Raw genomic sequence first — 26,148 nt, 5'->3', positions numbered from 1 at the left:
CAGCCTGGCTTAACTGAGCCCCTATGCTCTAGGTCTTACAAGCCCCTCCACAGGCACACCCCCTCCTTCCAGAGGAACCACTCTCCAGACTTTTATGGTAATCAGTCCTTTCCTTTGTGGCTGGCAGGGGCTACTCTTCGTTGCGGTGTGCGGGCTTCTCATTGCGGTGGCTTCTCTTGTTGCGGAGCATGGGCTCTAGGCACACAGGCTTCAGTAGTTGCAGCACATAGGCTCAGTAGTTGTGGCGCAGGCTCTAGAGTGCAAGCTCAGTAGTTGTGGCACACGGGCTTAGTTGCTCCGCAGCATGTGGGATCTTCCCAGACTAGGGCTTGAACCCATGTCCCCTGCATTGGTAGGTGGATTCTTAACCGCTGCAACACTAGTGAAGTCCCTTCTCTGATTATTCTTCAAGATAGATTCCTAGCAGTAAAATTAATGGATCAGAAAGTGTAACCATGGAAGATAATTTCAGGACTTCTGTGGATTTACTCCATAATCAGAAGGATAGCCTTTATTCTAGTTTAATTCTTCTACAGTGTAAACTAGCTACACTTTGTTTAGTGTGGCAGCAAACTATAGAATCAGTAAGCAATTTCCTTGTATTGGATCATCAGACTCGTTTTCTTCCTCAGATTCATCTAGAAATGTATTTCTTTTCCTTTTTTTTTCTTTCTAATGTATCCCTCCCTCCCCCCTCCTCCACTTCCCCTTTGGTAACCATAAATTTGTTTTCTATGTCTGTGAGTCTGTTTTTGGCTTTTTTTGTTTTTGTTTTTGTTTTTGTTTTTTGGCTGCATTGGGTCTTAGTTGCAGCAGGTGAGACCTTCGTTGAGGCATGCAGGATATTTCATTGCAGCGCACAGGCTCTTTATGGTGTGCGGGCTTCTCTCTAGTTGTGGCATGAAGGTTTTCTCTTTCTAGTTGTGGTACACAGGCTCCAGAACGCATGGGCTCTGTAGTTTGCGGCACACGGGCTCTATAGTTGAGGCGTTCAGGCTTAGTTGCCCTGCGGCATGTGGGATCTTAGTTCCCCAACCCGGGATCAAACCCATGTCCCCTGCACTGGGAGGCGGATTCTTTACCACTGGACCACCAGGGAGGTCCCTGTTTTTGTTTTATAAATAATTTCATTTGAACTATTCTTTAGATTCAACGTATAATTGACGTCATATAATATTTGTCTTTCTCTGTCTGACTTTTTTCACTTACTATGATAAACTCTAGGTCCATCTGGAAATGTACTTCTTTCATGCTTCCTAATACCCATTCATTTGGGTTTATGTAGTAATTATGGCTGATTGGCGGGAAAGCTTAGAACTGTTGATTCTCATTGTATAGAAGTAGCAATTATCCATGATCAAATGTATAAATAAAGACATTGATTCAGTATGCTTTGAGGATTCACTTTCCAGAACTTAAGTTCTATCAATTGAATGTTTTAATATGCATGCTTCTATGTTGTTGCTTTCACTTTAGCAGATGTAAAATGCGTGTGTTCATTTACCTGTTTCATGTCCTTCCTTGAAAGCAGGGCTGCGTCCTAGTCAGTGCCTAACATCTTTCCTTGCCTGTGGTGGATGTTCAATAACTGTGTGTTGGAATAGTATTGGATTACCATGTTATTTGGAATTGTTGCTTTTTGCTCTTCCTCTTAATATGTTAGGTCTATTAATGAATGATCATTTTGATTTTTACAGCACCTTCTCCTCTACCTAGGAGCTGTGAGGTGGCAGGTTGTTTGGATTCTTTTTGGTTTGGAATAATTATTCTGACATTTAAATGAGCCTCTGTCTGAAAGTGCGCAAATTTTCATTTCTATCTTTTTAAGCTTCCTTGCTCCCGAGAAATTTCAGGTTTATAAGACTGCAGTTAATTAATAATCTCCACCATCGCATCCCAGATAAGACGGGAGGTGACAGAAAGGAAGCAGAAACAAGTTTAAATAGAATGGTGCTTAGCAGTGAGATAGCACTTTATACTTGAAAGCCTTCGCAGGCATTAACTAATCAATTTTCCAACACATTGGAGAAGTCGTAAATGGGTTTTCATTATGTACTTAATTGCTGAGAAAGTGAGAGATGCTTTTAATCTCTTAACTCTTCCTGAGAAGTGGACATTCACTTGGAACAACTTACTTTTTTTTTTTAAAGTTTAGGTGTGTTTATTTATTTTTTAATTTATTTATTTTGATTATTTTTGGCTGTGTTGGGTCTTCGTTGCTGTGCACGGGCTTTCTCTAGTTGTGGCAAGCTGGAGCTACTCTTTGTTGTGGTGCGCGGGCTTCTCATTGCAGTGGCTTCTCTTGTTGCAGACCAGAGGCTCTAGAGTGCACGGGCTTCAGTAGTTGTGGCTCACGGGCTCTAGAGTGCAGGCTCAGTAGTTGTGGCACACGGGCTTAGTTGCTCTGCGGCATGTGGGATCTTCCCGGACCAGGGCTCGAACCCGTGTCCCCTGCATTGGCAGGCGGATTCTTAACCATTGCACCACCGGGGAAGCCCCTCTGTTTTTCTTAATCTGAATTTTTAAAAAGAGACTCATCCTTTGACCTTCCATTTTTCTCAGGAGACAACTGAGTCAACTTCAAGGCTTATGGGTTTCGTCTTCACGAAGTCAACACACTAGGCAGTTTGCAGAAGCAGTAAGCTCCTCTTGCTCCCTCACCATTTTGGAGAAACAAGAAGATAGAACAGATGCCAACTCAGAACACAAAGTAATGTCTAATTGCCCCTGAAGGGTGGTTTGGCTGTGGGTAGAGTTAGTTTGTCCCATGTGTTTGAAGGTGTGAGGAAACCGAGGCCAGATTGCTTACATGAATTGCTTATGTTCACCCAGTTAGGAATGGAGTCCCGAGACAGGTGATCCCTGTCCCAATACTTTTTGGTTCTTAACCTTTTTTCCATCAAGACACATGTTTAATTTGTCCAGAGAGCTAGCTCTAACTATAATACAATACCTTTTCTCTTCTAGTCAAGAAAATATAGCGAGTGAACATTTTGAATTTGTGACTATTGAAATTTTCTGAAGAAATGAAATATTTACTTCATTACTCTGTTAGTAATAACAAATGACTTGCAACATATCTCACAACTGATCATGACCAAACAGTATGTTCATAGTTAGAGCTTTATATAATATCTTTTAATTAATATTTTTTTCAAAATAGTAAATGGACATCATTAGAAGTCTTTCAGTATGTTTGATTTCTTAAAACAAAAACAAACAAAAGTCCCAGCAGTCTTTGCCTCCCCACTTGCTTGTACCAAGCATAGTTCTTATTTTTTTCACTGTTGGTTTTCTTTAAGTCATTTTTTGTCAACTGATTGCCTGTTGTGAGCCAAGCCCTTTCTGAATCCTGGAGAAGTGGCAAGAGGTGATCCACCCTTTCCTTGAGGAGCCTATAGTCAAACGCTAGTGATTGTTTTGAGGAAATAACTTGTTATACTGGGAAAGTAACTTAACCTCTCCAAAGTTCAGTTTCCTCATCTAAATAGTGTGTTACTAATACCTGCCTAACAGGTATCATTATGAGGACTTCAGGAAATAATTCACGTGACAGCACTTAGCACTGGTACCTGGTGCAGGATAGGCACTCAGGGATTGTTCATTCAGTTTGCATCTGGGGAACCATGTAAGATGCTATCATTAGATAATTAAATTATGATATGAAAGCCATTTTAAAAATATGAATTGAGAGACAGAAGCAAGAACTGAGAGCTAGGGTTTATTAGGCTCTGTGGAGGATGTAGGGTTTAAAGAGGATCAGAGCTTAGATGATGAAGTATAGGTATTATCAGGGTGAGGAATGGATTGGCTCTGATTTGGAGGAAGAGTTTGGGCTCCCCTACTTAAGTCTCAGCAGCTTTTATCCCCACATAGTATCTGTATTGCTTCCCCAGTGATGTCACAGAAAGTAATTCTGCACCCAGTGGTAAAACCCTATGGAGCCAAACCTTGTCAGCATTATTGCTATTTCCATGGCAACCATCAGATGATATATAATCTTAGTAAGGCAAGTTGTGAGAAGTATTTTCATCAACAAATGCCCAAATTTACTTGTAGGATGTCCCATAGGAGATCACCCAGCCACTTAGCTGCTGTCTCCAAAATCTAAACCCTGTTCTTCCACATTTCCATGTTTGAACATTTAGTGGGAAATTTTTTTTTTTTGCGGTACGCAGGCCTCTCACTGTTGTGGGCTCCGGACGCACAGGCTCAGTGGCCATGGCTCACGGGCCCAGCCGCTCCACAGCATGTGGGATCTTCCCGGACTGGGGCATGAACCCGTGTCCCCTGCATCAACAGGCGGACTCTCAACCACTGTGCCACCAGGGCAGCCCCTGTGGGAGACATTTTTAAGAAAAAAATCTTGCCATGGATTTTTTCCATAAGGGAATATCATTATGCTTGAATTCTGTTCGAATAGTTTTTGCAAAATGGACATAACCAATAAGGTAAATCTGAGGGGGGGAAAAGGCTTTTATATCCCAGTTATAGATATTTTTGTAACTATTGATAGAGTTTTGTGACTACTGGTAAGTAATTAGGTACAAAGGTAAAACTGGCTTGACTCATCTTCTGTCAGTTTTACTCAAATGAAAGATTTAAAAATAAAATTCTTAATGTTTAAAAATAAAATTTTCCTACTGAAAACTGAACTCATCCTGTAATATGGGGTATTTTATAGAATTTGTTTTGTTCTCTGTGACATTTTAGGAGTATGTTATAGACAACTGTAAGTTGAAAATGAATGAATATATACACGTTTTCCCTGTATTCAACAAATTTGTCTACTATGTGCCTGGCACAGTTCTGAGTATTGGGGTTACGGTGACAAACGAAATAAAGGCCCTGCCCCTGCCCTTTTGGAACTGACGTCAGGGGCAGAGAGAGAAGCAATAACTCAATTAACAAGCTAAGTATCAGGTGTGATAAGTGCTCTAGATTAAAATTAAACGGGGGTACTAGAGATTGACACATGTAGGGGTCAGGTGAACAAAGAAGGCCTCTCTGATGAGATGACATTTGGGAAGAGACACGAGTGAGTGAGGGAACAGGCCTTGTGAATATCTAAGGGAAGAGCGAGCGTTCCAGGCAGCGAGATAGCAAATGCACGGATGGTGATAAAGAGTATGCTCGACAGGGCTGAGGACAGCAGGGAGGCCAGGATGAATGGAACAGAGAGAACACAGTGGATAAAAGAGCAGATCAGAGATGAGGGGGGGTGAGGGCAGGAATCTTTTAGAGTCTTATGAGCCATGATAAGGACTTTGTTATATTTTATTCTGAGTAAGATGGAAAATCTCTAGATTGTTTTGAACAGTGACATGATATGACTTGGGTTTTTAAAGAATTGCTCTGCTGTTTGGAGAGTAGACTCTAGGAGGACACGCAAGGCTGGAAGCAGGGGGAGACCACTTAGGTGATGACTTACTGCAGTCAGTAGTCTAGGTGAACGATGATACTGGCCAGACCTAGGGTGGAAAAGTGGAGACAGAGAGTAGCGGTAGGATGATAGATATTTCTTTTGCTTCATAAATACTCATAATGCTTATGCCAAGCACTGTTCTAACAGCTTTATAAACATCAACTCATTCATGCTCATAACAACCCTCTGAGGTAAATTTCAAAGGTACAGCCCACAGGATTTGTAGATGGATTGGATGTGGTGGGTAGCAGGGAAAAAAAAAGGAATCTGATAATTCCTTTATGTGGGCCTAAAACTTCTAAGAATGGAGTTGCCATCTCCTGAGAAAGGGAAGATGCAGGTAAAGCGTGTTGGGGTGGAGGGCCCTAGAACGAGGAGTTCGGTTTTCATATACATTGAGTTTGAGATGCTATCAGCTATCCAACTGGATGTGTTGAGTAGGCAGTTAGATAGAGGAGCCTGAAGTTAGGGAAGAGGTCAGGGCTGGAGATAAATTACAAAAGCTGTCTGAAAGCATTCAGGAAGAAGTGCCCACTGGAGGTCTGGTTGTTGCTGGTAAACCTAACCAGAGGTAGGTGTGAGGAGTCTTTTCCTGTGGGTGTGGTTGTAGAGTGGCATTTTCATTGGCTTTCAGATCAGACCTACATTTGAATACTAGCTCTATCATTTACTGATTAAGTGACCTCAACTATGTGACTTAATCTCACTTAGCTTCACTTTCTTCATCCTTAAAACAGGTTAACAGGACATATCCTATAGCATTGTTAAGATAAAATGAAATAACATGTTACCTAGAGCAGTGCTTGGAAATGGAGTGCTTAATAAATATTCATTATCTTTCTTTTCCTCAGATTTAGTTTGTTGCATTCAACCCAAACTAAAAGAACATGGGCTTCTCTTCAGTATAAAATACATGTGAATTTAAATATTTATTTATTTAGCTGCATCGGGTCTTAGTTGCAGCATGCGGGATCTTTCATTGCAGCACGCAGGCTTCTCTCTAGTTGTGGCATGTGGGTTCCAGAGCGTGTGGGCTCAGTAGTTGTGGCACAAGGGCTCTCTGGTTGTGGTGCATGGGCTCTAGAGTGTGGGCTTAGTTGCCCCGCGGTGGCATGTAGGATCTTAGTTCCCTGACCAGGGATTGAACCCACGTCCCCTGCATTGAAAGGCGGATTCTTAACCACTGGGCCACCAGGGAAGTCCCAAATAAATCTGAATTTAAAGCCTACTTCCATATATATACTTCCGGGGGTGCCTACTTAATGACAAGCTCCAAAAAGGATTTCATTCAAATCTATTTCCTATCAATCAGTAATGACCTTATAAAAGAAAGACTCCTGTGAGGTTTATAGAAGGCACAGGGGAAGAAGTTGTGGGTTCTGAGTATTAAAAGATTCCACATGCAAAAGCAGAGTGAAGGTATATGTAGAAGCACCAATCAGCAAATCAGCAGATCAGTCATAGGTAATTTACATCAAAGCAGTAAGTAAATCCGCCTGAGTCCTGGTGATGACCTATAGGAGGAAATAGTGCCCTTTCCTGGGGATAGGCTATTTAAATCAAAGGGAATTATCTCATTAATTACCTGATGATCCTGCTGGAAATTTGCTAAAGGGACACTCCTGTGGTTTAGCTTAATCCCACCTCTTTTTTTTCCAGTTTTAGCTTGACTATCTCAAAAAGTACTCACTTAAGGGGTTCAGATTTTATCTCATACAGTAAACATTTGAGCACCTACTCTGTGCTGTATACGTTTTTAAGCAAACAAGTATTAATATGAGTTCCAATTTCCTGTTCTTAAGTCATTCACAGTGTAAGAGAGAAAACACACATGTAAACAAATAAACAGAACAGACTGTGTAGTAAACAAATAAACAGAATAGAGTATGTAATACTCAAAATAGACTATTATTACAGGACTGCAAATAATGTAGTCATTTTACCCTAGGAGATTATAAAAGCGATACAGGTGTCACCTCTGAACTGGGCCATTAAGGTTAAGAATTTATCAGGTGAAAATTTTCAGGGAAAGGTATTCCAAGAAGGGAGCGCACCGTAAGCAAAATCGCAGAGGCTTGTACAGGGAAAAAAGAAAAAAGCATAATTTGATTAATAGTTTTGTTTTTATGGTGGTGGGAAGAAGAAAGTGACCACCAATTTGGAAAGCAAATTCTCCTAAACCCTTTCCCACCTCCAAACAGGAGTATTTGAACATTCCAACCTTTAAGGTCTAGATGAGTCCCCGGGTGAGCCATATGACCAAAAGAAATAAAAAACATTAATAATACTAGAATTTTCTTTCTTTATTAGGATTAGCCGTGACAGTTATTTTCTAAGGGAATCCTGAGTGTGTCCCTAGGACAACACCATTTGTTTTCTTGTGAAGGACTCCTAAGTGTCTACTTACCCCAGCCCATTCCCATCACTGACCTAAATTAAAATTTAAGTAGAATGTCATTCAAAGTATCTATCTTCCCCCTCAGCCTTCCTGTTTATTATGAAAAGGTTCTCAGTTTCTCTTCCAAGTATCTCCATGTAATCTTTTGAGAGCATAAACATTTCAAATTCTGGGAAGTTTGCAGTGCTCATGGTATTTTCAACCCTGAGGGAACAGGGAGGCCTGTTCCAAGATAGACAGGTTCTTGTAGACAATGCAGTTCCTCAGTTTAGCTGGATAGTAATTCTTTTAGCTTGGCTACATTTCCATATCCACTCCCCTTTTTTTACCCCTGAGACCTTTCAAGGTTTCTCTATGGTCACCACATCACATCCGTGGATAAAAGAGAGTACCTAGATTCTCTGCAACACGGCCTCAGTGAGGGCTGTCATTCTCTCCAATCAATCTCTATGCCAAATTTTCTTAGGCTTTTTAAGATCTGTCCTCTTTTGTATTTAATCTTTTAGACTTTCTGGGCCAATGACTTGAACATCAGGTCTTCAATTCAGTTGATCTTTGAGGTTATTAGAGCTATAATAGTGATGCAGACAATAGTAGCAACAGAACAGCTCGCACATGCAGTACTTACTGTGCACCAGGCACTCTTCTCAGCACTTTACATAGATTAATTTATCTCATCCTCACAATGACCTTTTGAGGCAGCTACCACTTTATCCTCATTTTACAAGTGAGGAAACTAAGGCACAAAGAGTGCTGCAGTTTTGCCTGAGGTTACACAATGCAGTAACTGATAGAGAAGAAAGACCGTGTTCTTTTCAGAGCCTGAATTTGGAAGACAGTTTTCCCACAAGAGTTTTATTCATCTCTGTATCCTCAATTAAAAGCATAGAAAGCAAGTGTTTTATCCATGTTGGAGTTAGTGCAAAGTGCCAGGCCATCGAGTGAACACAGTATTGTGTCATTTTGGTTTAAAAAAGAAAAAAGTACTACATGAATCAAAAGTTTTGATTATGAATACAGTATATTGGCAATATCTAGGGCCTGTTTTATTATATGAGTCCTCATAGAACATTTAAAAATAAAAATTTAAAAATCTGTTCTGACTTCTTCTGAAATACATTTTTTTTAACTAGCAGTAGGGATCTGACATTGAATAATGGCCCTCGTCCAGAAACAAAAGTGGATTAACATTTCTCCTTTTTTTCTTTTTCAATTAAGGTCTTTGATGCTGAGGGATTACGTTTGTGATAATGATGAAAAGGATGATAATAAAACCATTATTGTGCTCTAATTTTAAAGTTCTTTCAAATAAAACAAAATTAGACATGGCCCCTATCTGGTGGGCGTACACTTTCTAAATGTCATAGAGCAGCTTTCCACATATCTCATATAAGCAGGCATTCCCTCCCATGAGTAATAAACATTGTTAGTGGCATCAGGCTTTCCTTATTCTAGGGGATGAGTTTTTGGCATCCCTGAAAATCATCCAATATGTGACTCTGTTTTTGTCTAAAAGAAAAATAATGGTATTGAAATGGAAAGAAACTGAAAATAGTAGTCAAGCGCCAACTAGCTGTGTGATCTTAGGCAGGACCTTACTTTCGCTCACTCAAATCATATCAAAGGCCTCACTTTGTTGACCCATGCCTCAGTTTCATCAGCCACCAAATTAGTGGTTAGAGCCAGATAGTCTCGGAGGTTTCAACTTTCAAATTGCATGTTTTCCTTTGAGCAAATGTCAGTATTCTATTTGGAGTTTTCACTTTATCATAAATAATAGTAATAGCTATAACTTATTACATATTTAGTCAGTGCTAAACATTTTATCTACATTATTGTTACCAGAGAGGGACCCCTTCAAGGGCCCAAGAAGGGCTCTTGTCTAACACTCAGAAATGAATTGTCCGAGGAGCCATACGTGCTGATGAAGCAAAAGACTGTATTGAAAAGCGGCGCTCAAGCGGAGAGCAGCAGCAGGGTGAGGAACCCAGGAGAACTGCTCTGCATCGTCGTGGCTCGAAGTCTCGGGTTTTGTGGAGATGGGGGTTAATTTCCGGGTTGTCTGTGCCCGGTCGTTTTGCTCATGCCCATGTTTGGTCTGACTCAGGGCTTTTCCTGGTGGCATGCACATCTCTCAATCAATATGGATTCCAGCGTGAGTGTTTCTGGGAGGTTGGCAGGATATACTATGGGCTGGCATCTCCTCCCTCTTTTCGACCCCTCCTCATTCTTCTCGTTGGCGGCAGTTTGTCAGTTCCTTGTTCCCTATTGGGACCTTCTCTTGTGAGACAACTTATGCAAGCAGTTATTTTCATGCCTGGCCAGGGCAGATGGTTCCGGTCCACGGTTCCCTAACATTATTTCATTTTAATGCTGGCATAACTGTTAAGGTAGATCTTTTAATCACCATTTTTCAGATGAGGAAACTGAGGTATAGTGATTGTATAGTTTTCTCAAGATCACACAGCTGTATTCTTTGTTGTTCCTTCTCGTAAGACATCTACGATATTTTGTCTTGAGCTATGTGTGCATTTCTCTTACTACCTGTCAGTATGTACAAATATTCTGTACCTTATATTGGCTTCTTCACGAGTGTTCATCTCATTCTCCTTCAGCTACTTGAGGATGGAGATTGTGTCTTGTATTTTTTATATACCTCATAGGGACATGAAACTGTAAGTTTTAGAACTTTAAAAGTTTAAAAGTAATAATAATAACTTCTCTTCCCCCTCAATCTTTCTAAGCTTATGCTGTCTGAGGTTTGTTGTGATTGTTGTATCACTCTCCCAAGCCTCATTATTACTAAAATTTCTGATCTTTATTTCATGTTAATTTTTTTTTTTTTTTTTTTTTTTTTTTGCGGTAGGCGGGCCTCTCACTGTTGTGGCCTCTCCCATTGCAGAGCACAGGCTCCAGACGCTCAGGCCCAGCGGCCATGGCTCACGGGCCCAGCCGCCCCGTGGCACACGGGATCCTCCCGGACCGGGGCACGAACCCACGTCCCCTGCATCGGCAGGCGGACTCCCAACCACTGCGCCACCAGGGAAGCCCTACCTATTTTTAAATAAAATAACTTTATTTTCCCTAATTATTAAGATAATACACACTACTATAGAATATTCAAACTTTATGACAAATTTTTTTCCGAAATGAACATCACTAGGAATCTCATCCTCTAGAGATAATCACTGATAGCATTTTGATGAATAGCCTTCCAGGCCTTCTATGCATGTGTGCACTTAAATAAACATATACACATAATCTTAGGTAAATAGGATCAAATATGCTGGGTTTTTTTCACTTTATATTACATTGTTGAAATCTTTCCATATTAATGCAAGTAATCAGCGCGTGGGTGATTCAGTGGTAGAGTTCTCACCTGTCATATTAGTGCAGGTAGATGTATATAGCATTCCATTGCACTGATACATCCAATCTGCTAACAGTGAACACTTGGGTTGCCTCCAGTCTTTTACTGTTGCAAACAATTATGCAGTGAACATCCTTGTACATAAATCTTGGGTACAAAGTGAGTTTCATCTGTCTGCATCGCATATCTGAACTAAGATAGTATTAATTAGTAAAGTAGTACAGCAGATGTCCATAGCCACACCATTATCATGTAACAGCATAAATTTACAAGAACCCAGTAACCCAACATGGATTAGACGGGCAAATGTCTACCTGTAACAGGCATGGAACTTTGGGTTGTTCAGAAAAACATAATCCCATTAAGCTAAAATAAAATGAAAAGCTTGATCAATATGAAACTTATCTTCATTTTGTTAAAATCTTAAATTTTTCACTTGAAAGAATTGTTAGGTGTTTGTTTCTGTGTTTACTTTGGCTTGGTAGTAAAGTAGTACTTTGCAAAGTCTAGAGAGGATGCTCTGTATTCTAAAGTGAAAAATAGAACTTGATAGGAAAACTGTCTTTCTGATAAAACATAAACCATTCATTCTCCAAATATGTTTTAAGCACCAGGGATGTACTAAATAATGTGGATACTAGGGCTCAAAGTCTAGCAGGAGAGAGATTAAAATAGTTAATCTAGTTGAAACCCAAGATGAGAGACCAGGAAGAGAAAATGTTTTTCTTTGAATATTTGCAAACATCAGTACTCTACTTACTATGTCTCAGGTTTGGTTTTGTTTTCTCATTCTCTAACCTTTCTCTATCAACTGCATTGCTATTAAAATTTTAAGTCCCTGTTTTTTGTGATTTGGTTTTCCATCCTTTTCAGTCATTCTCCCTAAATTGGTATCTCATTTGTTTACCTTTCAGTTACTCGTTATGTGACCCTTATGTATCCCTTCTGGGCCTCAGTTTCCTTATCTGTGCAATGAGGGAGTTCAAATAACTGGTTTGTTTTTTCTAGTAAGTTCCAGCTCTGACATTTTTAGAACCTAAAGTAGAGACCAGATCTGTCTTCCTCACTATTGTATCCCTAGTTCATAGCATAAATCTGGCCACACAGTAAAAGCTTAATAAACTTTTGTTAACATTTTGACTTAAATTTGGGGGTCTGTGTGTCTACTCTAGTTCTTTGGAGATTTTTACTTTTGTTTTTTTCATCCTATAGTAGCTATACTACTATATATTTAGACTTGATTCTTTTAATTGCTCAAGGGCAGTTTCTGTCAGCCATGAAAGATACTTAGTTCAGTTCAGTTCAGACATTTTTTGCATACTTATCATATGCCAGGCATTGTGCTATCCACTGGGAATACAAAAATGAATTAGACTCAGTCACCTCTCACCTTAAAAAGCATAAAATGTGGTGAGGGAGAAGGAATGCCAATGGATAACTGTAATAACATGTAATATGTGCTCTGCTAGAGGTGTGTGTCCATGATGCTATGTGAACTCAAAGGATTGTTTTTTATTGCTAGACATCTTGTGTCATTTTCAGTCTGGTCAGTTGTATTTTATATTTTCCTGTTCCACAGAGATATTTTTAATCATGTCTTTTATTTATCTAAACATAATCACAGTTGTCTTACAATCTATATCTGATAATTCTAGTATCTGAAGTCATTATGAATGTTTCTGTTGTTTGTGGTGGTTCTTGCTCATGAGTATTTGTTTCTATGGGTATTTTTGGTTTTGTTTTACTATAATCTGCTTTTTTTTTTTTTGTGGTACGTGGGCCTCTCACTGTTGTGGCCTCTCCCGTTGCGGAGCACAGGCTCCGGACGCGCAGGCTCAGCGGCCATGGCTCACGGGCCTAGCCGCTCCGCAGCACGTGGGATCTTCCCGGACCGGGGCACGAACCCGTGTCCCCTGCATCGGCAGGCGGACTCTCAACCACTGCACCACCAGGGAAGCCCAATCTGCTTATTTTTATTAGAAAATTATTTATGGAAATTATTTGATCTTTGGATGAAGTTACCATCCTTCAGAGATGACTTGTTTTCTCCTGCCAAGTGTCTAGTGGCACTACCAATGCGGTATTTTTTTTTTTTAATAATGTTAGCCTTATAAGGAAGTTACGGGAAAAAATAGAGATTCTCATATACCCTTCTTCTATTTTCCCCTAATACTAACATCTTACGTAACCATAGTGCAGTTATCAAAACCAGTAAATTAACATTGAGGCAATATTAACTAATCTACATACCTACTGGAATTTTGCCAATTTTCCCACCAGCATCCTTTTTTTGGCCCAGGTTTCAGCTCAACCTCCCATATTGTATTTAGTTGTCATGTTTATTTTGTCTCCTGCAATCTCTGACAGTTCTTCAGTGTTGGTTTGTTTTTCCTGAAGTTGGTACTTTTGAAGAGTAATGATGAATTGTTTTATAGAAGGTCCCTCAATTTGGGTTTGTCTAGTGTTTTGTCATGATTAAATTAGATTATGCAGTTTTGCAGCAATAGCACAGAAATGCAGTTGTGCCCTTTTCAGTGTTTCATATTGAGGACATGAGGTGTTGGTATATATATTTTTTTACTGGTGATATTAACTTCTACCACTCGGCTAAGGTAGTATCTGCCAGGCTTCTCCACTGTGAAGTTACTCTTTTCCTCTTTGTAATTAATAAGTCTTACAGGGAGATAACTTTGAGACCATATAAATATCCTGTTTCTTGTCAGACTTTTGCCCACCAGTTATTAGCATTCATCCTCTAGCTCTTTTTTTGTGTATTTACTTATTCATTTATTTGGCTGAGCCGGGTCTCAGTTGCAGCATGCGAACTCTTAGTTGCGGCATGTGGGATCTAGTTCCCTGACTAGGGATTGAAACTGGGCCCCCAGCATTGGGAGCATGGAGTCTTAGCCACTGAACCACCAGGGAAGTCCCCATCCTCTAGCTCTTGCCTGGAACAGTTATTACTGTGATGCTTGCCTAATGGTGATTTTCTGTCTCCAGTGGTCCTTCTACATTTATTAATTGGAATTCTTCTGTAAGGAAGAGCTGCCTCTCTTCCCTTATTAATTAATTTATCCAATTATTTACTTATCATTGTGGACTCATGAATATTTATCTTATTCTACACATTATAATCCATTGCTGTCATTATTTGTTTTATTGATCATATGGTCCCAGCCTTAGGCATTGGGAGCTCCTTCGAGTTGACTCCTATGTCCATTCAGTGTACCTCCATCATTTTTTGAGCACTTCCTTTCTTTCTGGCATCACAAGATGTTCCAGGCTCATCTTGTATTTTTCCTTCCCCAACGCTGGAACAAGCCATTTCTCCAAGGAGCTTTAGTTCATTTATTAGAGATTGGTATATAGAAACCAATGTGAGCAGTAGAATGTCATTACTTTTAGGCCCTCTCAGAAGACAGAATTAGGAAATAAGTGTGTAAATGCTAACACATTCATAAACAGATATCTATAATTCTTTCTCAATCTCTCCATTTATATATGTATTAAAAACCGTAAGTTCATTCTGATGTCTCCAATTCTAATACAGTACCACAGAGTTCATGTTAGCCTTCCCTCTTTCCTTATTTGTTACTTTTTTTTTCCACAAGAGAATCCAGTTCTCATTATCCATGGTACATTTACTTATTTGTTCAATTCTATTAAACACATACAGTAATGTTAGAATTGCTAAACCATACATCTGTGAGAAACAAGTTTATTAACTACAGTTCAGTAGCTCTGTAGAGTTCTTTTTTCCCCGAACCTTACAGTATACAGTCAAAAGACTGTTTTCCAAAGCTATTTAAGTAAGTTATTTTCTTATTGGCCCCCTACAGTTGTGGTTATGCTATTTATTTGTGGTGTAGTTAGGTTTATTTGTTACTGTTTGTGTTCCATTGGTTGGTTGTAATAATTTGCATATGTGAAATATTAATGTGACTCCGTTAATATCTTGTCAGCTCTTTGATGCTTTTAAGAAATCTTTTCCACTTTATCCAGTATTTTTAGCTGTTTTCAGTAGGAAGGTCAGTCCAAACAACCTATCCCACTGTATTACCAGAAATGAAACCTCCTCTTTGGAAAGGTATTGGTGAAAATCTTACTATCTTTATATATTAAGTAAAATATAAATACAAAACAAACTTAACTTCTGAGTTTTATTTTTGAAAGGCTTTGGGAGGAATTGGCATACTAAAGCCTAGTGAGAGCAAAAGGCTATCATACATTTTTGCATTTACTTACCATCTAGTAGATGGCTATTGCTTTCATTACTATAAATAATCAAGATAGCATATTACATGATAAGCCTCCTTTTTACTATCAGTAGGCTCATGGCACCTATTACCAAATTTGAAAGTTTTTAACTATAAGACCTTGAAAGTAAGAAAATACAGACTTCAGGTTAATTGGATTTTCCAGTTAAGCAAAAGCTAATCATAAACCCATTTTCGGTTCAAATTGGTGTAGATTTTCTATTCTAAAGTATAATCATCTACTTTTCTGACTCAGTTTTTCCATTCTACTGGAAAACTTAGGTTTTCTATTCCACTTCTACTAGTAGTAAAGTTCTGCTACCACCACCAGGGTGACACGTATTCATTATAATTGCAAAATATGGGAAAATCCCAGATGCCTAACAATAAGGGAGTGGTAAAGGAAATCATAGCATATCTACTTGATGGAATATTATGCAGTCACTTAAAGTGACAATTAAGAAGTGTAATAATAAATAACATGGAAATGTTTCTGATACCAGGCAAAATGAAAAAATCTGTATGAGTAATATGATCATGGGTAATTGTACATACATACGTAGAAAGATTGGGGGGAAATCAATAAAATGTATTTTCAAAACAAACCCATATTCTGGGGTTCTGTTACAGAAACTGAAAATTGAAAAATAGGGACTTCCCTGGCAGTCCAGTGGTTAGGACTATGTGCTTCCATTGCAGGGGGTGCGGCAGGTTCGATCCCTGGTCGGGCAGCTAAGATCCTGTGTGCCGCGTGCTGCGACCCAAAAAGAAACAAAACGAACTGGGAGAAAATATTTGCAAATTATGCAACTAACAGGGCTTAATTTCCAACATATACAAACAGCTCATACAGCTCAATATCAAAAAAAAAAAAACAACCTAATCAAAAAATGGACGGAGGACCTAAATAAACATTTCTCCAAGAAGACATACAAATGGGCAACAGGCACTTGAAAATATGCGCAACATCACTAATTATTAGAGAAATGCAAATCAAAACTATAATGAAGTACCACCAAACACCAATCAGAATGGCCATCATCAAAATGTCTACAAATAGTAAATGCTGGAGAGGGTGTGGAGAAAAGGGAACCCTCCTATACTGATGGTGGGAATGTAAATTGGGACAGCCACTATGGAGAACAATATGGAGGTTCCATAAAAAACTAAAAATAGAGTTATCATATGATCCAGCAATCCCACTCCTGGACTTATATTCGGAAAAGATGAAAACTCTAATTTAAAAAGATACACATGCACCCCAGTGTTCAAAGCAGCACTGTTTACAATAGCCAAGTCATAGAAGTAACCCTAAATGTCCATCAACAGCTGAATGGATAAAGAAGATGTGTAACACACACACACACACACACACACACACACACACACACACACACACACAAATGGAATATTAACCATAAAAATGAATGGAATATTGTCATTTGCAGCAACATGGATGGACCTAGAGATTGTCTTACTAAGTGAAGAAAGTCAGAGGAAAACAAATACTATATGATATCACTTATATGTGCAATCTAAAGAAATAATACAAATGAACTTATTTACAAAAATAGAAACAAATTCACAGACATAGAAAACAAACTTATGGGATTAATAGATTATATTAATCTCTATTATATATAATCTCTATTATATATAAAATAAACAACAAGGACTTACTGCATAGCACAGGAAGCTATATTCAATATCTTGTAATAACCTATAGTGGAAAAGAATCTGAAAAAGCATGTGTGTGTGTGTGTGTGTGTGTGTGTGTGTGTGTATAACTGAATCTCTTTGCTATACAACTGAATAACACATACTGTAAATCAATCATACTTCAATTAAAAAATAAAAATAAAATGGTAGATCTCTCCTACTATAATTTCTAAGTTAATTGGCTCATTTTTTCTCTTTTCACAAATAAGTTAAATGGATGCTCATGTGTAACTAATGCAACTTCCTTGCCTCCATTTAACAAGAAAGTATATAGTTAGTACTCTTCTGGTGGTGCAGTGGTTAAGAATCTGCCTGCCAATGCAGGGGACACAGGTTCGATCCCTGCTCCAGGAAGATCCCACATGCCACGTAGCAAATAAGCTCATGCGCCACAACTGCTGAAGCCCACGTGCTCCCGCATCTACTGAGCCCGCGTGCTGCAACTAATGAGCCCACATGCTGCAACTACTGAGGCCCACGCACCTCAGAGCCCGTGCTCTGTAGCTAGAGAAGCCACCGCAATGAGAAGCCCGCGCACCACAACAAAGAGTAGCCCCCGCTCGCTGCAACTAGAGAAAGCCCACACACAGCAATGAAGACCCAAAGCAGCCAAAAATAAAAATTAAAAAAATTTTAAAAAGTATATAGTTAACAGTTCTACTTTGGCCAGTTTAAACAAATTTAAAATGTTACAGTCTAGTGAAATATTCTTATATTGCTAGTCATGTCAATTGGAAAAGTAATCATGGAACAGCTCTGCTCAGTGGAGAGAAAGTAATCTGTCCTAGATGGTACTTGACCAAATCAAGCATATCGGGCAGAAGGAACACACTGTCAGGTTTTTTTGCCAATTTGAGGATTAATTAAATAATAAATAATTACCTGAGCACTCAGATTATAAAAGTAGTTCATTTCAGATAGTTCAAGAAATGTATGTGTTAAACTTTTCAGCATTCTTTAACAGAACTAGAGTTATTTCTTGAATGTCTTGTTTTCTTTATTCAATCTTTATGCAATGAAAGTAAAAGAGATGTTTTTGAGAACATTAGAAATAAGTATCTAAAGATTAAAACATTTCATAATACACAGTGGTGGCAAGGTATTAGGAAGCAGGCATATTTGCACTCTGTCAGTAGGGGTACAGTAAATTGATCCAACGTTTTTGGAGGACAGTTTGGCAGTTCCTATAAAAATGAATATGCATTCCTTTTATCTAGTAATTCCACTTATAGGAATTTATTCACTTATAGGGTATTCTCCTACAAGTACAAAGATTGATTAGCAAGGATATTTTTTGAAAGCACTGTTTATAATAGCAAAGAATTGAAATACTCTATAAATGCTCATAAGCAAGGACTAGTTAAATAAATTATGGTATATTCATATAACTAAATGCCAGACAACTGTTAAAAAGAATAAGGTAGGGCCTCCGTGGTGGCACAGTGGTTGGGAGTCCGCCTGCCAATGCAGGGGACACGGGTTCGTGCCCCGGTCCGGGAGGATCCCACGTGCCGCGGAGCGGCTGGGCCCGTGAGCCATGGCCGCTGAGTCTGTGCGTCCGGAGCCTGTGCTCCGCAGCGGGAGAGGCCACAACAGTGAGAGGCCCGTGTACCACAAAAAAAAAATAAATAAATAAATAAAATAAAATAAAAGAATAAGGTAGATTTACATATTGACATAGAAAGATATTAAAACACTATATGTATTTTTAAAGCCAAAATTTTAGTAATGTTTTAGATAGATAGATAGATATGAATAGAAAATTTCTACAAAGACTCACAAGAAGCATCTCTAATATGGATGATATTAGATATATCACTGGAGAGTGGTACTACTAATTAGGAATAAGTGGGGACTTAAACTTTCATTTCAGTCCTTCAGTTCATCTTAATTTTTTTTCTCTAAACATTTGTTGCTCTTTTTTTAAAAAATATTTATTTATTTAGGCTGCGCCGGGTCTTAGTTGCAGCATGTGGACTTCTTAGTTGCAGACTGGGCTCTTAGTTGCGGCATGCATGTGGGATCTAGTTCCCCGACCAGGGATCGAACCCAGGCCCCCTGCACTGGGAGCGTGGAGTCTTAGCCACTGGACCACCAGGGAAGTCACCTGTTACTCTTATTATTAAAAAAATTTAAGAGTTTAAGAATAAAAGAATAACTGAGCTAAAAGCATACCATCTTTTTTTATATTCACCTATGATTATAGATGTCATTCTCTGCCACAGTTTTGCCACAGCTGTTACTGGCTGCTTAGTCAGGTACGGTAGTCAAAACTCATCATTTTGAGAAGTAAACTGTAAGTCCCATGCCTGTCATTTTCTGCTTTCAAAATGAATTATCCTAATATAACCCCACGACCACCAGAAAAGGTCCCAGGGCCATGACTAGCTGCCCTAAACCTAGAAGGAGAAAGTTTTTTATCTCCAAGAGAGGTATGGCTCCTGGATATTAAATAGCTTATCTTTGCAAGGCCACCAGGAGAACAGAACTGAAAGGTATGGCTGCCGAATATTTCTGTATTTCCCTGTATTTTTTAGCTTGACCTTCATGATGTTGGCCAAGTCACCAAACAGGCTGTTCTCAGTGGACTTGTGCGTTTGACAGCTCCTTATAACATACACATGGTGTTCTCAGTACCTGAGTTTTTTAAAAAGCAAACAACTGATCCTAGCTGCCCTAAACTTGTAGCAATGCGATATTTCTTTCCTTTCTTTATTTCCCTACACTTCAGTGATTAGACTCAATCCCACAAAGTCCTGAATTACAAATAGGGAAATGGGCATACCTTCAAACCTGCCTTTTTTGTGTTACAGTGTAAAGGATGAATATGTCTATAAATTGGGAAAGTGAGACTCAAAGAGGTTAAATGACTCATATAACTCATACCCATATCTATGGTAGGACAGGAACTCTTAACCCTGACCATCTGACCCTTAACTTGTTTTTCCTTTCATCATACATCCCTCCTCTCAGGAGCAGGGCAGATCTCTTCAGAAAGACCACTGTTATTCTGGCTTACTCTCCTACTTGAAGAACTTCAAAGAAGCTCTGAAATCCACTATGGAACTAAAATTGGCTTTGTAACCTTTCTGATACTTTGTTCAGAAAGCATTTAGAACATTAGAGTTATGTCAAACTTCAGAGATTATTATTTAATTTATGTGCAGAAATAGCTAATATTCATTCTGGTAGTCAGGTCTAAGTATCTGAGCCAGTTTCCATCTCTGAAAAAGAAGAAAATAATATACTTTGGAAGGTGCATTAGCTCCTTACAGATGGTACTTATATGTCTGATTGATCCGTTCCCCTCCATCACCATCACAGACAAATGACTGGCCACCTGACTGGAGGTGGCCATGGTGTGGTGGGAGAGCACAGAACTGGGAGGCTGAAGACCAGGGCAGTGCCACTCCTCTCAGCCTCCACCTCCTTGTCTGCAAAATGAGGCCATCAATTCCTGCTTCTTAGGGCTGTTGGAGATTCATATGAGAGCTGTAGGTTAGAAGTCTTTGTGAACAGTATATCCTTGGGCACATCTGAGGAGTCAGACAATTAAAGGAAACATTATAACATAGTGGTTAGGAGCTGAGACTTTGGTGTCATGCTTCCTGGAGGGAAGAGACAAATTTTATTTCTAGGAAGATCACTTTGAGAGGAGACTGTCTACAGGAGCATTTCTGATACCACCTGAGCTAGATTTGTAGCCCTCAGTGCATCTCTGTGGTTGTCTCATGATTCATGTCAAGGCAGTGATGCTCAGAATGAGGTCAGCTGCCTGAATTACCCAGTGCTTTGTAATCTGAACATATTTGAAACCCTGATAGTCAACTGAATTCAGTATAGGCAATCGAACTGCAGCATTTATAAGAGGAAATTTTCCTTATGGGCCCTAAATTCTATTTGAAGAAATTTCAAGAGTCAAATAAAATTGCTTAGTATTAAAAAAAGAAGAAAAGAAAGAAAACAAGCCTTTCTAAATTGGACTCATGAAGTTAGTTTCAATAGTGAGTGATAGAAATAGGAAAAACTATTTCAAGATACTGTGTAAGAAGGCAGTATTGCAGTCCTAATTTCGGAGTAAGACAGCCCAAAGTTTACCATTCTGATGCTGTCATTCACTAAAATGTGGGGCAAGTTCCCTCACTTCCCTGAGCCTGTTGCCTTGGAAGTAAATTGAGGGTGACAGGCCCTACTTTGGTTGTGACAATTAAGGTAAAGCATTTAGCACAGTTCTTGCACATAGTGAAGTACTCAGTAAATAATACTAATTTTATTTTTAGGCAAGGATGACTAATATTGTGTTTCTAAGTGATTAAGAAACAAGCTGGTAGTGTCTAAAATTAAATTTAGAATAAGGAAGAAAAAGAGATGGTTTAATTTTCTTTTGTTGTATGTTTTGTAATTGTTTAAAAATTAGCAGTATAGGTTGATTCTTGTGGCACTGTATTCTGGGGCAGGGGGCACGTTTGTTGAATCTATGGAACCAAAAAAAGATGGACAATTGGTTATACAGCACTTGAAGATAAAAGGAACTGTTGAACCTATAACCATTACTGTAAGAGCCTCATTGAACAGCTAGCCTACCATTTCAACATTATTACCATCCCACCTCCTCTGAAAGCCTTTCCCAACCATTTCTGCACACCGTGATCTTTCCTGAGAACGCATAAAGCTTACTGACCCTATTTGGCCTCAGAAAAGCACTGAGGCAGTTACTTAACCTGTCCTGTGGCTCTCTTCCACAGGGCAGGGTTCAGGGCTTTCCTCAGTGGGGGCTTGGCTGGGCCCTCCGGAGGATGACTGAGTTCATATCTTTCCAAGGGTGCATTCTTTCAAAGTACTCTCCTGCATATTCAAGAGAAGGTGCTGACACACCAAATGGTATTTGGTGTTTGCTGTGTTTCAGCATTAGAGAATAAATGGATTAGGGTGGGAAACGAGCACCTCAGCCAGCACTCCCCAGAGAATCGAAAGTTCCTTGAGGAATGAACAGAAAAAATCTTAACAGACATGACAGGGTATTTTAAATAGTACCCATGTTGACTGGAAGTAAGAAATACAGACAGAGATGATTTGCCTGGGCCCCACCAAGGAAATGCATGGGAGAAATAAAGGAATTTCTAAGGTATTAGGTATATTGGTCTTATTCTTCCATGTAAAATACTGAGCATGTCTCTCAATTTAGATGTTTGCTGAGCTTCTGCAGAACCATAATGATGATAACTAACATTTGAGAACTTACAATTTTCTAGGCCTGTTTCCTCTGATCAACAAAGTGGTCTTAGACCTAGACAGAGTCATTCATGGTGGAGGTAGGGATAGGGGTTAGTCTTGTTTGGGTGTGAGGGAACAAAGGGACCAGGGATGGGAGACCAGTTTCTCATCGTGTACTTGTAGAATAGAGTTGCAAAGAGATGCTTGAGAAATGAAAGGCAAATCAGTCCTCTTTTGTACAACCTCTAAGTCAGCTGTATGGTCTCTTCTGCTTGCAGGCATCAGAAGTTGAGAGACAGCTATCTATGCAAGTCCATGCCCTCAGAGAAGACTTTCGGGAGAAAAACTCATCAACCAACCAGCACATCATCCGACTCGAAAGCCTTCAGGCCGAGGTGAGCCTCCCCGTGCAGCAGTGCTTGGATGGAAGTGCTTTTCTCATTGGAGCTGCCGTGCCAAGTCTTTTAGACAAGGAGCCCTCTGAACAAAAACCTGCTCTATCTAAAATCTCTAGGGAGACATATCTGTGGGAAACTAAATGGGGAACACTTGACCATGTTCCTCCAGGTAGCCTGTTGTCTAGAAAAATAAGGTTGCTCAGAGTTACTGCTGAGTGTGTTGAAATTATGAATGCCCTACTTTTTACTGAATATGTTGATCCCTCAAAGAACATCCATGCCAATCCTAAATAGAAGATTGGAAAGGGAATCCTCCCTTCCTCCATTCCATTTGGGTCCAGTTCAGTCCATCTTAATAGGGCCTATTATTCTCACTTATAAACTGAGAGTAATAGAAGTGTCTACTTCATAGGGTTGTTGTGAGGACCTGATGAGTTAATACGTGGAAAGCACTGTGTGTGGTGTTTGGAAGAAAGTAATGTTATTGGAAATATATGAGAGGGCAGGCAGGGTCTATGGCCTGAGAGGGCCAGAGGGGGGAAAAAAGTAGCACTCAGGGAACAATACTTTGAGAATCCAGTTGTGGGGAGGAGAGGGGAGGGGTCATATCACCAGTCCAAATGGGGGCTGTCTCCTGAGGAGGCTTCCACCTAGTCTGCTCCCAGGACCCCTCAGCCAGGTGTCCAAACAGCAGCCCTTTGGCTGAGTCACACTTTGAGGGACGGTCTAGCGCCACATGATCGTGCACCCCTGAAGGAACCAGCCAGCGTGGTCAGGCCCAAGAGGCCCAGATGGCTGCTCTCCTGCTTCATAAATGACATGAAGATGTTTTTCCTAAAGTCTGTCAATATCTTCTCTTTTCTCCTGGCTCTCCCTTCCTTCTTCCCTTCCCTTGGAATTCCTACTGGTATTGAGCAGCAGGTTCTTGAAGTAAGTAGCTGGTGGTGGTGGGTTTGGCATGCCTGTCTGTGACGGTTTGTGTGCATGATGTGCTGTTCCACCACCTCTGCCGAAGTCTGACTCCATCGTGTTGCCTGTTTTCCTTTCCCCACCACCCCCAATTCACTGTTTCTAGACCCTCATGACACAGGGTCTTTCCCAGGAATATTTATGGCCAGATTTGGTCCCAGGTTTCAGGGTGTGTAGGATGGGGTGAGGGAGTTGGCTGTCTAATGCCAATTCCTTGCTTCATCCAATAACACGGCTACTTTTAAAAGCCAAGCTATGAAATTGTTTATTTCAAATAAGTTACTTCACATAGAGCTGAATCGCTAAGTTTTTTTAAGGGGTGGGGCTGTGTATCAGAACCATATTTACCTCATGACTTCACTAAGTGGAACTTGGGAAACAAAGGTGATCCATGGGAAGGAAAATGTAAAGGTCAGAGGGTATTTAAATGAAAACCAACTAGAGTAAGAATTCCCTTCATGTGGGTAACGCTGCTTCAGTGTGGGGAATAGTGGACCCATTCACAAAAGGGCCTGCTCCTTTCGGTCCCTTACCCAGGTGCACACTTGAGAGACAGTGTTTCTTTGTTTGGCCAGATACCTGATCCCTCTGGACAAAGGCCACATACTTCATTTCCCCAGGACAGCATCCTATCTGATAGGTGGGTGGCCAGGGAAGATCTGTGCCCTATGAACAGAATTCAGAGAGTGAGAACAGCCAAAAAGCAGGGGGAAGGTAAAGATTTCAGAGGACTTGGGACAAGTTAGACATTCATTTCCAAATCTCCCCTGGAAACAGTCTGAGGTTGGTCCTTTTAGTGAATTGTTGTCATGCTAGACTAGAGAGTGTGGAGAACATCTTAAACACAACAGGAGAATATTCACAAGAAACTGGTTGAGAGATCATTCTAGCAGAAAACTGATAAATGGGAGGAGCTGGGGGACCTGCAGGACTCCAAAAGTTCCCAAGGCCACTAGCAATTGAAGGGATTTGGGAAGGCTTCCCATAGCCCCCGAGCAGGACAGTGTTCTTGGGCTGAAGCATCGCTGGCCTTGGGGAGTGCTGGGTGGCTTCTTACCCAGCATCTCTTTCCTCTTTGCCTCTGCTTTCTCACTGAAACGGAAGAGACAAGACAGACCTTTCTAAAAGAAGGTCTGTATCTTTCTTGAGACTAGCTAGATACTCAGTGTACAAACATATCAACCTGTTTAATAAAAAGAGAAAAATTGCTTCTATTCACAAAGTTCTTGCTCAAGCAAAAGATACTTTAAGTAAAATCAGTTATTTACTTGTGTCCATGTCATGTTCCTTCCCAGGACACGGGCTGATGCAGGCACTGCTCTGTTTTCTGTATCCTTCTGGCTCCCCCATTAACCCGGGGTCTGGACCATGACTCAAGAGCCAGACCTGCCAGCAGTGGGGGAAGGACAAAGGAGAGACATAGAATATGAGAATACAGCAGCTCCAGAGACTGTCTTGGGCATTTTCTTGTGCTCAGGACTTGAGAAAGAAGAATGGTCCCGCAGATTAGGTTCCACTGCCCCGTAAACTGTGGGGTTGAAGTAAAGTTACAGGCAGGGGACTTCCCTGGTGGTCCAGTGGTTAAGACTCCACGCTTCCACTGCAGGGGGCACGGGTTTGATCCCTGATCAGGGAACTAAGATCCCACATGCCGTGCGGCAGGGCCAAAAAAAAGTTATAGGCAGCAAGGTGGGGCCCTCCTCTGTCTTATCTGTGGAATTTCCAGAGAGCACTAACCTCCCTTGCCTCTGCCTGGCACCCCACATTCCAGCTTCCCCAAAGTTCAACTCCTACCCCTTCCCAGACAGGTTTCCAAAGGGGAGGGGTTTTCTCCTCAGCTTAAGAGTTCACAGCTGTTCCTTCAGAGGTAGAGGCACCAGGCCCCTGCGCAGAGCACTTGGAGAGACACCTGCCTTCATGTTCCGGGGCTGGTCCCTCCCTCCCTACTCATCAGCCCGGGTGTAACTCCACACCACCCTTGTGGCTCTCCACCCTTTCAGATCAAGATGCTGTCGGATCGGAAACGGGAGCTGGAGCACCGTCTCAGTGCCACCTTAGAGGAGAATGACCTGCTCCAAGGGACTGTGGAGGAGCTACAGGACCGGGTGCTGATCCTGGAGAGGCAGGGCCATGACAAAGACCTCCAGGTACTGGGGCAGAGAAGCAGTCATGTAGGACCAGGGTCAGATCAAAGGAGTGCTTAGCTGCCCAGCCAAAGGGAAAGGCTGGGAGGCCAGTGCCACTACTGGGGTCAGGAGTGGGTAAAGCTGAGAGGTCTCTCCTTGGGCCCGGTTATGGTTCTCCTCAGGCTCTGCTAACTGGGCTGGTCTTTCTCTGCCGAGAACAAGCGCAGTGCTACCACAGGTCATCCTTCCAATTTGTTCTGAGCCACTGGCCCC

The 26,148-nt window shown here is 40.6% G+C and overlaps 1 protein-coding gene across 3 annotated transcripts in view; it reads left to right on the top strand.

Annotated features, from left to right (window-relative positions):
• Nucleotides 1-26,148, top strand: part of BICDL1 (BICD family like cargo adaptor 1) — a 99,840-nt gene that overhangs the window by 49,148 nt on the left and 24,544 nt on the right. For all 3 annotated transcript variants that reach the window (XM_032602655.1, XM_032602653.1, XM_032602654.1), the window contains exons 3-4: nucleotides 22,661-22,777; nucleotides 25,750-25,896. In XM_032602655.1, the coding sequence (XP_032458546.1) occupies nucleotides 22,661-22,777; nucleotides 25,750-25,896 (264 nt within the window). The remainder of the gene's footprint in view (nucleotides 1-22,660; nucleotides 22,778-25,749; nucleotides 25,897-26,148) is intronic.

Source organism: Phocoena sinus, chromosome 14 (genome assembly GCF_008692025.1).
Source record: "Phocoena sinus isolate mPhoSin1 chromosome 14, mPhoSin1.pri, whole genome shotgun sequence".
NCBI classification, from domain to species: domain Eukaryota; kingdom Metazoa; phylum Chordata; class Mammalia; order Artiodactyla; family Phocoenidae; genus Phocoena; species Phocoena sinus.
Note: the sequence above shows the minus strand (reverse complement) of the source record. Positions and strands in the feature narration are given on the sequence as shown.